At 38.8% G+C, this 11,730-nt stretch overlaps 1 protein-coding gene across 2 annotated transcripts; it reads right to left on the bottom strand.

The window, feature by feature from the left end:
* Positions 1-359: 359 nt before the first annotated feature.
* Positions 360-3,346, bottom strand: ddx28 (DEAD (Asp-Glu-Ala-Asp) box polypeptide 28). 2 transcript variants are annotated; one of them, XM_034295434.1, is made up of 4 exons: positions 1,937-3,345; positions 1,562-1,645; positions 1,217-1,429; positions 360-792 (listed from the first exon to the last, which is right to left on the bottom strand). In XM_034295434.1, exons 1-4 carry the CDS (start codon positions 3,041-3,043, stop codon positions 487-489), a joined length of 1,710 nt encoding a protein of 569 aa, XP_034151325.1. In that variant the 5' UTR covers positions 3,044-3,345; the 3' UTR covers positions 360-486. The 2 variants fall into 2 exon arrangements, with proteins under 2 accessions (XP_034151325.1, XP_034151326.1); XM_034295435.1 differs by lacking the exon at positions 360-792 and adding an exon at positions 952-984 and having other exon boundaries at positions 1,937-3,346.
* Between the last annotated feature and the right edge of the window lie 8,384 nt (positions 3,347-11,730).

Below are 11,730 nucleotides of genomic sequence, written 5' to 3'. Positions count from 1 at the left end.
ACATCATATTAAGACATTTTGGTGGTTTCCATGTTTTGAGCTACCTATATATATATATATATATATATATATATATATATATATATATATATATATATATATATAAGGTTACATTTGTCTTTTTTGGGGGGGAATTAGTTTGAATAGTATGACTTTTTTCAGTTCATGCACTAAATCATGTCACAAATCCTCTCCATGCGTTATTAAAATGCCCTAACCTTTCTGTAGTAAAATAAAGAAAATACTGCCACTTTGTGGTTACTTGTGAAGACTGCAAGACAGTTTTAAACATATGGCTGCAAAAAAAGGACACATTCAAAGCAAATTATGTCTGTGCTTGTGGCAAATTTAACTCAATGTTATTTTTAGTATTATTCCAATTGCTTTATTGATCAAATTATGCAAACATTAAAGTCTCTCAAACAAAGTCAGTTATATCTTATGTTTGTAAATAAGTCTGCTATGGTAGTATAGTTGTCACGGACACTAGGAGGGCAACTCTTCCTCCTCCTCAGCTGCTTTGGCATCAGGCTTTCTGATAGCCGACTCCATCCCAGGCAAGATGGTTTTCCTTCGGGCAGCCGTCTCAATCTTTTGCACCAGCTCCACATCCCAACGGTGGGTGACGAAGCTGAGCACCTCACCCTTCTCCACACTGCCAACCCGGCCCACTCGCCCAGTCCGGTGAATGTAGTCTGTTAGGGATTCTGGGAAGTCATAGTTGACCACCAGACGGACCCTCTGTGTGTCCAGTCCTCGGGAAGCGATGTCGGTGCAGATAAGGACATCCACCTTTAGGACAACAATATGAAATGTATAATGTGTCTGTGTAATTGATTCAGATAAGGACATCCACCTTTAGGACAACAATATGAAATGTATAATGTGTCTGTGTAATTGATTCAGATAAGGACATCCACCTTTAGGACAACAACATGAAATGTATAATGTGTCTGTGTAACTGATTCAGATAAGGACATCCACCTTTAGGACAACAATATGAAATGTATAATGTGTCTGTGTAATTGATTCAGTATGTGTATTGATGATATGTGGTTTATTATGACATTATATTTGTGTAACATGATGCAAAACACATTTCTGCCCAAAGCTGACCCTAAAGCACCATCTCCCTGGGTCCGATGGAAGGTCATCAAAGGCCTATGCTTCCTTAGAAATGATTGGCCCAAATAAGAAAGTAGTCATAATATCTTACCATCCCCTTCTGGAAGGAGTGAAAAATCCCAGCACGGACCGAGGCAGGCATCTCTCCCTGCAGTCGGACGTGTCTAAGACCCATATCCTCAAGGGAGAAGCCCAGCCAGTTGACAGTAGAGGCCCGATTACAGAACACCAAAACCCCAGTTTTGTCCTGCTCTGCTGTCTTTAGGACCTGGTGGAGCTCCAGAAGCTTGTCAGATCCCCTCACCTTTATCATACATAATTTACAGTAGAAGGGTTATGGTATAGTATACTATAAATACATATGGTAGGTAGAAATACAACAACACTGAAACATAATACCAAACAAACAAAAATATGAATTAAAAGTAAAGAATACCTTCAGAAAGGTCTGTTTTACGTGAGGCATGAGAAAGTGAAGGTTCTTGCTCTTGATGGTCACCATGCTGCCTAGGTCTGTTACCTAAAAGGAAAAGCCAAATTTAAGTACATTTGTTCTCAACATATTTTATATAAACCAAAAATATGCACTTCTGACCAGAGCCCTATGGGGTAATGATCTAGAGTTCAGGGTTATGGTCAATTATAATCAAATAAGGAAGTGCTCCAAAAATTGCAATTTTCTTCAACAAGGAACATTTTGTGGTACAATTAGATTTTTTAAATGTATTTTTAAATTGACTCAAAACCCTGATATACAGTAGAATGCCATCTGGAATGCAAACAATGTAGAATGTAAAATAAAGGTAATGACCTGACTGAGCACCTCACCGACCCCACCGGGGAATGTGGCCCCCACCACCACCAGCTGGGCCTTACGGGTGGGGCTAGGGCCCCGGGTCTCTGAGGGGTCACTGGCCACACGGGTCTGAGCTAGGATACTCTCCAGCATGCCAGAGAAACTGGGGTCAAACATCGTGTCTGCCTCGTCCACCACCACAAAGCTCAGCTCCCCCAGGTCGAGGTATCGTCTCCGCATAGCTTTAATGAGGGCACCAGGGGTGGCCACCAACATATCTGGAGGGCCCTTGATGAAGGCCAGCCTGATGCGTCCCACACCTCTACCTCCTCCCACTGTCTTCACCATCAGTCTGCATGGGCCACACAGGCTCCTGGCTACAGCTGAGACCTGGTCAGCTAGTTCTCTAGAGGGAACGAGGATTACAGAGCGAGTCCTGGGTGTGGTCTCTACAGACTCGGCTGCTTTTTCAACCTGTAGTTTATGAATTATCGGCAGAAGGTAGCTCAATGTTTTCCCGCTGCCTGTCTCAGCAGCACAAAGAATGTTATAGCCATTCAAGAGCTTGGGTATGGTTTGTAGTTGTACAGTTGTAGGGTGTGTTATGTTATCCTTGCCCAAAGCATCCAGTAAGTCCGGGCAGAGATGCAGTTTGCTGAATGTTACTTGTTTACTTTTTCCCTTGGGCTCGCTACCCTCATCCTGTATTTCAGTGATAAAAGGTGGCGTGGTCTGAGTGTTGTTAATCGTGAAGTAGTCACCATATGATTTGTTATGCTTCCATCCTTTAGAGGAAAGTTGGGGTTGCTCAAATTTCCCAAATGTGTAACCCGCGGACTGGTTCAGTTCTGGGTTCTTGCTCATTATTAGGAGCTTGCCAGCCTTGATGGTGTTGATTTTGGTATTGCCTCTCAACTGTTTCACATTTTCTACCTTCTCCTGTATGTGTCTGGGTATACGAATGACCACTGGTTGCGTTGTGGTTGACATTGGATGGGCACCAGAGGCTGAACCGAATGCTCCACTGATACATGCTAGTGCTTTGAAATAACACGAGGATGAGTTGGATAGGTATGACATTGACGTAGACAACACGGAGTTACTGACCTTCACAAACGGCATTCTGATGTTACTGATGGTGGCAAGTTAACAATATCGTTCGCTTGCTAAATGTACGTATCTAGCTAGCTACATAGCTATAATCAGATGGTGTATTCAGTAGTTAGCCATTTTCACAAACACACAGACAATATCGTTACTGTTTTTACAAAAGCTAGTATTTCCAGTGAATGTATCAAACAGTTTAGAGAACAAAGTTACACTTACTATACGCGTATTAACATGACTGTATCTTACGTTTCTAATCAAATACATCCTTTCACATGCCTCGTTAGGCGACGCAGAAATATGACGTTGAGCCTTCTGATGGCGTATCACTGGCGAAACTGGGTATGTTCGAATATCATGGCTAGAAGGGAAACAGCTAAGGCCGGGTTAAAACTGGTGACCAAGGTCAAAGCATGACTTTCTGTGTTGTGGGCGGAAATGCAAAACTTAAATTTCGCATTTTTATCATAGTTGATACTCTTTACCCCCCTCCCCCCCCAAAAAAAATCACAGTTTAAAAAATCTAACAATTTCATTCCGCTGACTGACCTTAAACTCGACCAGTCAGTCACGTCATGCTACATTGAGACGTTGAGCATCTCGAACACGACCATTGTCCAATTACACTTAAGGGTTTAACGTTAATCGGCCAAATTGACTTTTTTGGGAGTGTTCGAATGCCATAAACATTAAGTATAGACATATAGAATAACACTGAAGAATTAAAAGAATTAAAAAAAATGTATGGTTATATCATAAGAATTATATTGTTTTCATACTGCGTTTATTACATTCGATTCTGCATGAATCTGTCTTGTAAAACCATTTTGATTGCATTTCTTAAACCTGTTTTGATAACTTTATGTGTTATGCCAGTTGGCTTTGCTTTCATACATGCTGTGCTGATGCAATATATAGTAGCCGTTTAAACTGAAGAGCCACTGACAACATATGGACCTTTTTTCCTTAATTAATCAAACCATCCTGTACCTGTATACATTAATTCGTAATACAATTTATATTTTATAATAACTTTTGGTGAATTTCATGTCTTTCAGGTCTTTCTTTGACATTTCCCTTGCCTATCTAAAAAAATAGAAGGGATATAATTATACACTTTTCTATTTGGACAAAAAAAATTATAATCATTATTATATTTCACTTTTCTCCAATGTCAGGGGACGGAAAACCCATATGAAGAACTCTATTCACAATGGACCTGGTAATTTAGATGGCCTCTGATGATCTCTGTGCTCCAGTAATCACTGATCTGTCACAGGTATTGATCGTTAATCAGACACACTTCCCATGCTCTGAATTAATTGGCTGTTTGATTGATTAACTGCTGCGTCAGAACATTACATAATACGCTGCCAGGATAGGATGCCTCTGTTATGTTACTGTTACTGTTGATCCAAGCATTGGGCAACACACTTGTATTACTCTCCAGAACAGTACTGGTGTGACAAAAAGTGAAAAGATACACAATATTTGATAGGATTGCATGGCTAATTTCAGGATGACAGTACTAACCACTTATGAGAGAGCTACCAAGTGCTCCTGAATGCAATCTAGCAACTCCCTCATGCGGGTCAGATACCTGCAAGAAAAATTTGGGTTGTATGTGGAAGGAAAGTTTGCTTCCTTCATAATGATTCTGCTAATATTTTAAGCTGTGGTTTTCCGTCTTTTATCCTTCAGGACACACTTACATAAGAGTTGAAATCATGCCTGTTCACTTTTCACTAAAACTTTTGCATATGTGCCTGCTTTCATTATGTTTATTAAAATAAAATACATAACGTAATTTGCCATTTACAAAAATTAAAATAAATTCATTTTAAATAGAAATCTTATTCTAGAAATAGAAATAATTACAGAATGTCAGACCTCAAATGCAATAGTTTACAGGTTAAGTGATCTGGGCAATGAATGGAGAGATCTTTGACAAGGTAACATGCATATCATCCTCAGGGCCTTTCTGGTCATTTGCATTTCGTTTATCCAAGATCAAGAATTTCTTGTTGTGAAAATGTGATCAAGTAATTTGCAAGGAAGTAGCTTGTGTTCTTACTTGAACACGTTCTTAGTTTAGCACATTTCAAAGCAAGATAATAATGAAGGAATTATGTTTTTATACAGTTTAGTGCAAAAGTATTCAATCCCCCTGACCAATTTTCTCATATTATTGAATTAGAAATGCTACATGACCATTATGTTCTTTTTGTAATAACACTACAAAAATAAATTATTGTATGGTCACAACAGTTTTGACATTTTTGCAGGAATATATATAATTGAGTGTAACTATCATAAATAGATATTCGACTCCTGTGCTGTGGAAGGTCCCAGTTGACACACATGAATGAAACAATTACCTCACCATTGGCTTCTGCCTGCAAACCATTAAAGTTGCTGTCACATTTTCTGGATAAAACCCCCACTGTTAAAGGATCATTGCAAGCTGTCAATCTGAAGGAAAATGAAGACAAATCTGTTTTTATTTTTATTTTCTTCTAATCTCAAACAATTGTTCCATCTGTGAGGTACAATTAGTTCATCCCTGGTCTGCCCAACCATACCGTATTTTTAACCCCCCAAAAAACAGGTGCTGAATGTGTGCACTTTATGTAATCTGACCGTGTGTCAATCATGTTAGGTCTTGAAGGATCTTTTGTTGTGCTTTCATTTGGTGAACAGTGGAGGGCAGCATACATCAACGATGAAGACAGTTAAGTCTCAAGCCCGTAACTCTCAAAAAACATTCTCAAAAACATCCTTGCAAATTAAGTGCCAATTTGTCGTATGAATCCAAATCAAATACAGTTTCTGTCTACATGTGACCTATTTTCAACTAGGCTTATCAAAATACTTATTTATACTCAGTTTAGTGATATACCAGTTTGAAATGGATAAGTATTCAAACATCTGGTGTTGTATTTAATGTAAACAAGAAGGCCAAAAGAAAATAAATAATGGGATTTCAGTCCCAACATAAAATACATTTCATTAGATCTAATTTATTTATAATTTTTTAACTTATAAAACACACAAACTGACTTTTCTGGCATTTCTTCCAAATATATACTGTGTTAATATATTTTGATAATATTAAAGAAATTGAAACTGAAGAGAAAAAAACCCTCAAAACAACAAGTTCCATTAGCCCCTTTCCCTTAGGGCAAGAGCTTTTCACACAAACTGTATAAGTATTTTGTTTACATTGTAGTCTGTGGGCCTTGTTCTCTGAAATAGATGTGGGTGCTCATTCATTGTTGAAAATGTACAATTATTATCTTTTTTTTTTTATAAGCAACAAAAGGGCTATCAGCACAAAAAAGTTGCTTTCCTGCTAATAGCATAAACTGTTTAAGCATTTGAGCGAATTTAATGTATATGAAAACTCTAGAAAGAAGTCTGGAGTTGGGCATTACTTTCCAAGCGTATCTAGCTATGTGTTGTTTAGAAAATGCCACCAGAAGGGGTCAGAGTTTAACAGGATACAGGAATCGCTTCGTTTGTACTAGTAGCTTCTGTCTACCACAGCGTGCTTTTGATAATGGTTCTTCATATTCCCTTCCTGACTCTCAAGGAATCCAAATGATTTTTCAAGATTTTATAACTAAATGTAGAGAACTGAATTTAAAAATGTATGTAAAAAATTTAGATCTGATGAACAGACAGTTAATGCAATATTTATCATATTGAAAATGAAATATGTAAAGTAAATATGTAATATAATTATTTAATTATCCACCACAAATTAATGCATTATTCATTTAATTTAAAATCTAGAATTTAATGTGTGCATTACAAGCTCTAAATAATGCAATTCAGTGACAATTTATGCACTGAAATTGCCCCATAATATGCATTTAGAATTAACTTACATACATGTAAAACAATAATGTTGCAATATTTATATAGTTAGAGCTAAGCCTATTTCCTAATCATTAAAGTCAGACACAGTTTTACAAAATGAGTTAATAAAAAAAAATAAGGACAGTGAGTATTCAATCCTTGTCATTACTCATGTTAGTCAAGGTGATGCATTTGCATTTGTGCAGTCAGTGTACTGTGCAAAAGCACAAGCCTACCTCCTTGAAAGAGAGCAATACACACCTTTCTCTCACACAGGACTAGTGAGGGGTAGAGGCAGGGTTTATTCTTTCCTTATAACTTTCTTTATGAGAACGTAATATCGTTAACCACATCTAGTACACCCTCCCACACAAGTTGCGGATACTGGTATTTATCTTCTCCCTAAAGGTCATCTGAGATGGAGGATTAAGAGGTGCAGAAGAAAATAAAGTGACACCAAGCAGTAGTGGGTTTTAAGTCAATCGCTAACAGCTGTTGGAAAAAGTTTTATAATACAATGTTCTAAGGCTCATGACAACCCAAAATATAAACATGTCATACATGAATAATGTTTGAAATTTTTTTTGATGTAAACAAACAACCTGGTTGAACAATGGCTGTTCAATCCTTGATATTATGGTTCTGTCTATGAAGTGTGGTAACATTTATCTAGCCCCATCCCACAGCTTCTGACAGAAAGCTGTGACAGAAAGGGGCGTGGAGGCTGCTTTGTTATGGTTTTAACTGCTGATTGCTGGTTTGAATACTCAAAATGTTTTGCTATACGATGGGACACCACATGCTTTATAGTTAAAGAATAAAAAATGGTGGCAAAAGTCAGTGTGAAAGCCATTTATAAATTCGGTCAGTTATGCATGTCAGAGTTGGTGTGGTGTTTGTAGCTAAAAACAGATCAATATTCAGAATGTTTCCTTTGAATTCTTGTTATCTTTTATGCTGATTAAAATGGTCATACTTGACAAAGTACAAATAACATCAACACTCTTTTCAGAATCAAAGTGCTTTCGGTCTGTAATGTGAAAATCAGTGTGGTGTTTGTATGTGTAATTGATACAGAGCAAGGGGGAATCCAAATAATTCCCATTCAAACTGTTGGCACTTTTATACATATAAAAATGTTGTGGCAACTAGTCATTGCAAAGCTTTGGATTTCATTAAAATATGTCTGTATCAACATTATCAAATATTACTTTTCAAGCAATTTGCACACAGTCAGTCTGCAACCTAATTTGTTGTGACAGAATTCCATACTATCAATAAGGGTTACATGTAGTGCTTTTGCTTGCTATTTTAGACCACAGGAAATGTGATATTGATGCTTTCACATGCATTTGTGAACTTCAGCGTCTATACGCCCACATGCGTCAAACAAAAACAATCTCTTGTTTTTTTCTTTTCTCTTTGCTGTATTTGTTATCTGTAATGAATGTTCTATAAGAGGATGCTGTTTATGCATGTTTTGTCTCTTTGCACCTCAGACAGTTGTAATTCACAATTGCTAAATTATTTTGACCATTCGTTTCTACACAAGAGGAATTTGTTAATTCTTTATTTTTTGTTCATGCATTTTTATACGGTATGGAAAGAGACGGTGGTGAAAGATGAAGAGTAGAGTTTTTGAAGAAAGAACATTGAGCTGGATTCGAACCCATGTGGCAACGGAATATGTGCAGGGGAGGCAGTGGTTTAGATGCTGGACCACACTAACCCACGGATGTCTGTAGGTTTCTAATAAAACTGTTTAGCAGAAACAGACCTACAGTGGGGAGAACACGTATTTGATACACTGCCGATTTTGCAGGTTTTCCCACTTACAAAGCATGTAGACGTCTGTCATTTTTATCACAGGTACTCTTCAACTGTGAGTGACGGAATCTAAAACAAAAATCCAGAGAATCTCATTGTATGATTTTTAAGTAATTAATTTGCATTTTATTGCATGACATAAGTATTTGATCAGAAAAGCAGAACTTATTATTTGGTACAGAAACTTTTGTTTGCAATTACAGAGATCTTATGTTTCCTGTAGTTCTTGACCAGGTTTGCACACACTGCAGCAGGGATTTTAGCCCACTCCTTCATACAGACCTTCTCCAGATCCTTCAGGTTTTGGGGCTGTCGCTGGGAAATATGGACTTTCAGCTCCTTCCAAAGATTTCCTATTGGGTTCATGTCTGGAGACTGGCTAGGCCACTCCAGGACCTTGAGATGCTTTTTACGGAGTCACTCCTTAGTTGCCCTGGCTGTGTGTTTCGGGTCATTGTCATGCTGAAAGACCCAGCCAGGACCTTCAATGCTCTTACTGAGGGAAGGAGGTTGTTGGCCAAGATCTCGCGATACATAGCCCCATCCATCCTCCCCTCAATACGATGCAGTCGTCCTGTCCCCTTTGCAGAAAAGCATCCCCAAAGAATGATGTTTCCACCTCCATGCTTCACGGTTGGAATGGTGTTCTTGGGGTTGTACTCATCCTTCTTCTTCCTCCAAACACGGCAAGTGGAGTTTAGACCTAAAAGCTCTATTTTTGTCTCATCAGACCACATGACTTTCTCCCATTCCTCCTCTGGATCATCCAGATGGTCATTGACAAACTTCCGACGGGCCTGGACATGTGCTGGCTTGAGCAGTGGGACCTTGCGTGCGCTGCAGTATTTTAATCCATGACGGCGTAGTGTGTTACTAATGGTTTTCTTTGAGACTGTGGTCCCAGCTCTCTTCAGGTCATTGACCAGGTCCTGCCGTGTAGTTCTGGGCTGATCCCTCACCTTCCTCATGATCATTGATGCCCCACGAGGTGAGATCTTGCATGGAGCCCCAGAACGAGGGAGATTGACCGTCATCTTGAACTTCTTACATTTTCTAATAGTTGCGCCAACAGTTGTTGCCTTCTCACCAAGTTGCTTGCCTATTGTCCTGTAGCCCATCCCAGCCTTGTGCAGGTCTACAATTTTATCCCTGATGTCCTTACACAGCTCTCTGGTCTTGGCCATTGTGGAGAGGTTGGAGTCTGTTTGATTGAGTGTGTGGACAGGTGTCTTTTATATAGGTAACGAGTTCAAACAGGTGCAGTTAATACAGGTAATGAGTGGAGAACAGGAGGGCTTCTTAAAGAAAAACGATAATGTCTGTGAGAGCCGGAATTCCTACTGGTTGGTAGATCAAATACTTATGTCATGCAATAAAATGCAAATTAATTATTTAATCATACACTGTGATTTTCTGGATTTTTAGATTCTGTCTCTCACAGTTGAAGTGTACCTATGATAAAAATTACAGACCTCTACATGCTTTGTAAGTAGGACAACCTGCAAAATCGGCAGTGTATTATATACTTGTTCTCCCCACTGCATATCCTATTGTTACTAGAATGCATTCCTCTTATAAGCTCCATCGGGTGCCAATAATAGCCAGGAAGAGTTACCGCTTAATGATTTTTGAAGGTTTCATAATGTGTTATTTAAAAGAATGTATGTTTAAAAAATCCCTTATTTGTCTGTTGAAGTATAACTTGTGTGGGCATGTGTCACATAGGTGAGTCGGATGTATCTTCCTCCTCCCTAAAGACCCATCCCCCAAAAAGGGAGAAAATGAAAGGGTAAAATTGTGATTGTGAAATCTGCTTAATACCAAAAGGGTTAAAGGTGTGCTTGACCTGATCTGCACAGAAACTAACATAAAACCTGTAGTTAGCCTAGGCTCTACAGAAATAATATAATCACCAATGCATTCCAGAATATTTGATTGGGCTTAAAATTAACAAACGCCACCCGCCAAACGCGGGTAGATTTGAACAATTGTGGGGAAGACATACAGTATCTCACAAAAGTGAGTACACGCCAATTGGGCCCAATTTGGACATTTTCACTTAGGGGTGTACTCACTTTTGTTGCCAGCGGATTAGACATGAATGGCTGTGTGTGTGCATTTTGAGGGGACAGCAAATTTACACTGTTATAAGCTGTACACTCACTACTTTACATTGTAGCAAAGTGTAATTTCTTCAGTGTTGTCACATGAAAAGATATAATCAAATATTAGCAAAAATGTGAGGGTGTACTCACTTTTGTAAGACATTGTAAATGTTAGCAACGTCTCAAGCCTTGAATATCTCGGCAAGTGTAACGTAATATAAAAGCCCCAAATGCTTCACGCACAATGTCGTTCACCTCACATGGCCTCCAGTGTTGCCAGATGTTTGTGGTTTCCTGACCAGTTCTGCTATTTTTAATGACAGTGTGCAGGAAAAAATGGGCTTGGGCGAGTCAATTTACAGATAGTGTTGTATAGTAAAAACCGCGTTTAGGTGGGTTTTTTGTAAATCTGGCATTCCTGACAGCCTCACACCCGGTCAGTGTTGTGCACTGTTCGCACCTACAGTCCAATCAATGTGGCCTCAGTAAGCTAGCTAGCTAGAATTTGGTGCCACTTAGCTGGTGTAGGCAAACTGGCTGAGAGCAGTATTGCCAAATGGGTGAAGTTTCCTGTGGGTGATATTGCAATATACTGTCGCTAAAATCTGGCAACTCTGGCTGAGAGGCAACAGTAATTAAAAAAATTACCGCGACAAGACAAGAACTGCAAAGAAAGCAAAATGTTTTGATTTAAAAAATGGTGGCTGGGAGACAAAGAAAATCGAGATTCGCTCATGTATGAACAAAAGGAAGACAAGGTGTACTGCCAAGATTGGCCAGGTGCACAGGTCGGAAAAAACAAAGGAAAATACATTTTAGAAGCAATTAAGGACCACGAAAACTCTAAGTGCCACCTACAAACCATTGCCAAGATGTCTGCTGTGACAGGCCCCCGGAGAAGAGCAGATA

Source organism: Esox lucius, chromosome 2 (assembly GCF_011004845.1).
Source record: "Esox lucius isolate fEsoLuc1 chromosome 2, fEsoLuc1.pri, whole genome shotgun sequence".
NCBI lineage: Eukaryota > Metazoa > Chordata > Actinopteri > Esociformes > Esocidae > Esox > Esox lucius.
The sequence above is the reverse complement of the archived record's forward strand: the minus strand, read 5'-3'. Positions and strand labels throughout refer to the sequence as shown.

Coding starts and splice junctions, on each gene's coding strand:
- ddx28 (XM_034295434.1), bottom strand. CDS start 3,043: ATGCCGTTTGTGAAGGTCAGTAACTCCGTGTTGTCTACGTCAATGTCA. Junction 1,646..1,936: donor TCGGTGAGGTGCTCAGTCAG/GTCATTACCTTT, acceptor TTTTCCTTTTAG/GTAACAGACCTAGGCAGCAT. Junction 793..1,216: donor ACTCCTTCCAGAAGGGGATG/GTAAGATATTAT, acceptor GTTGTCCTAAAG/GTGGATGTCCTTATCTGCAC.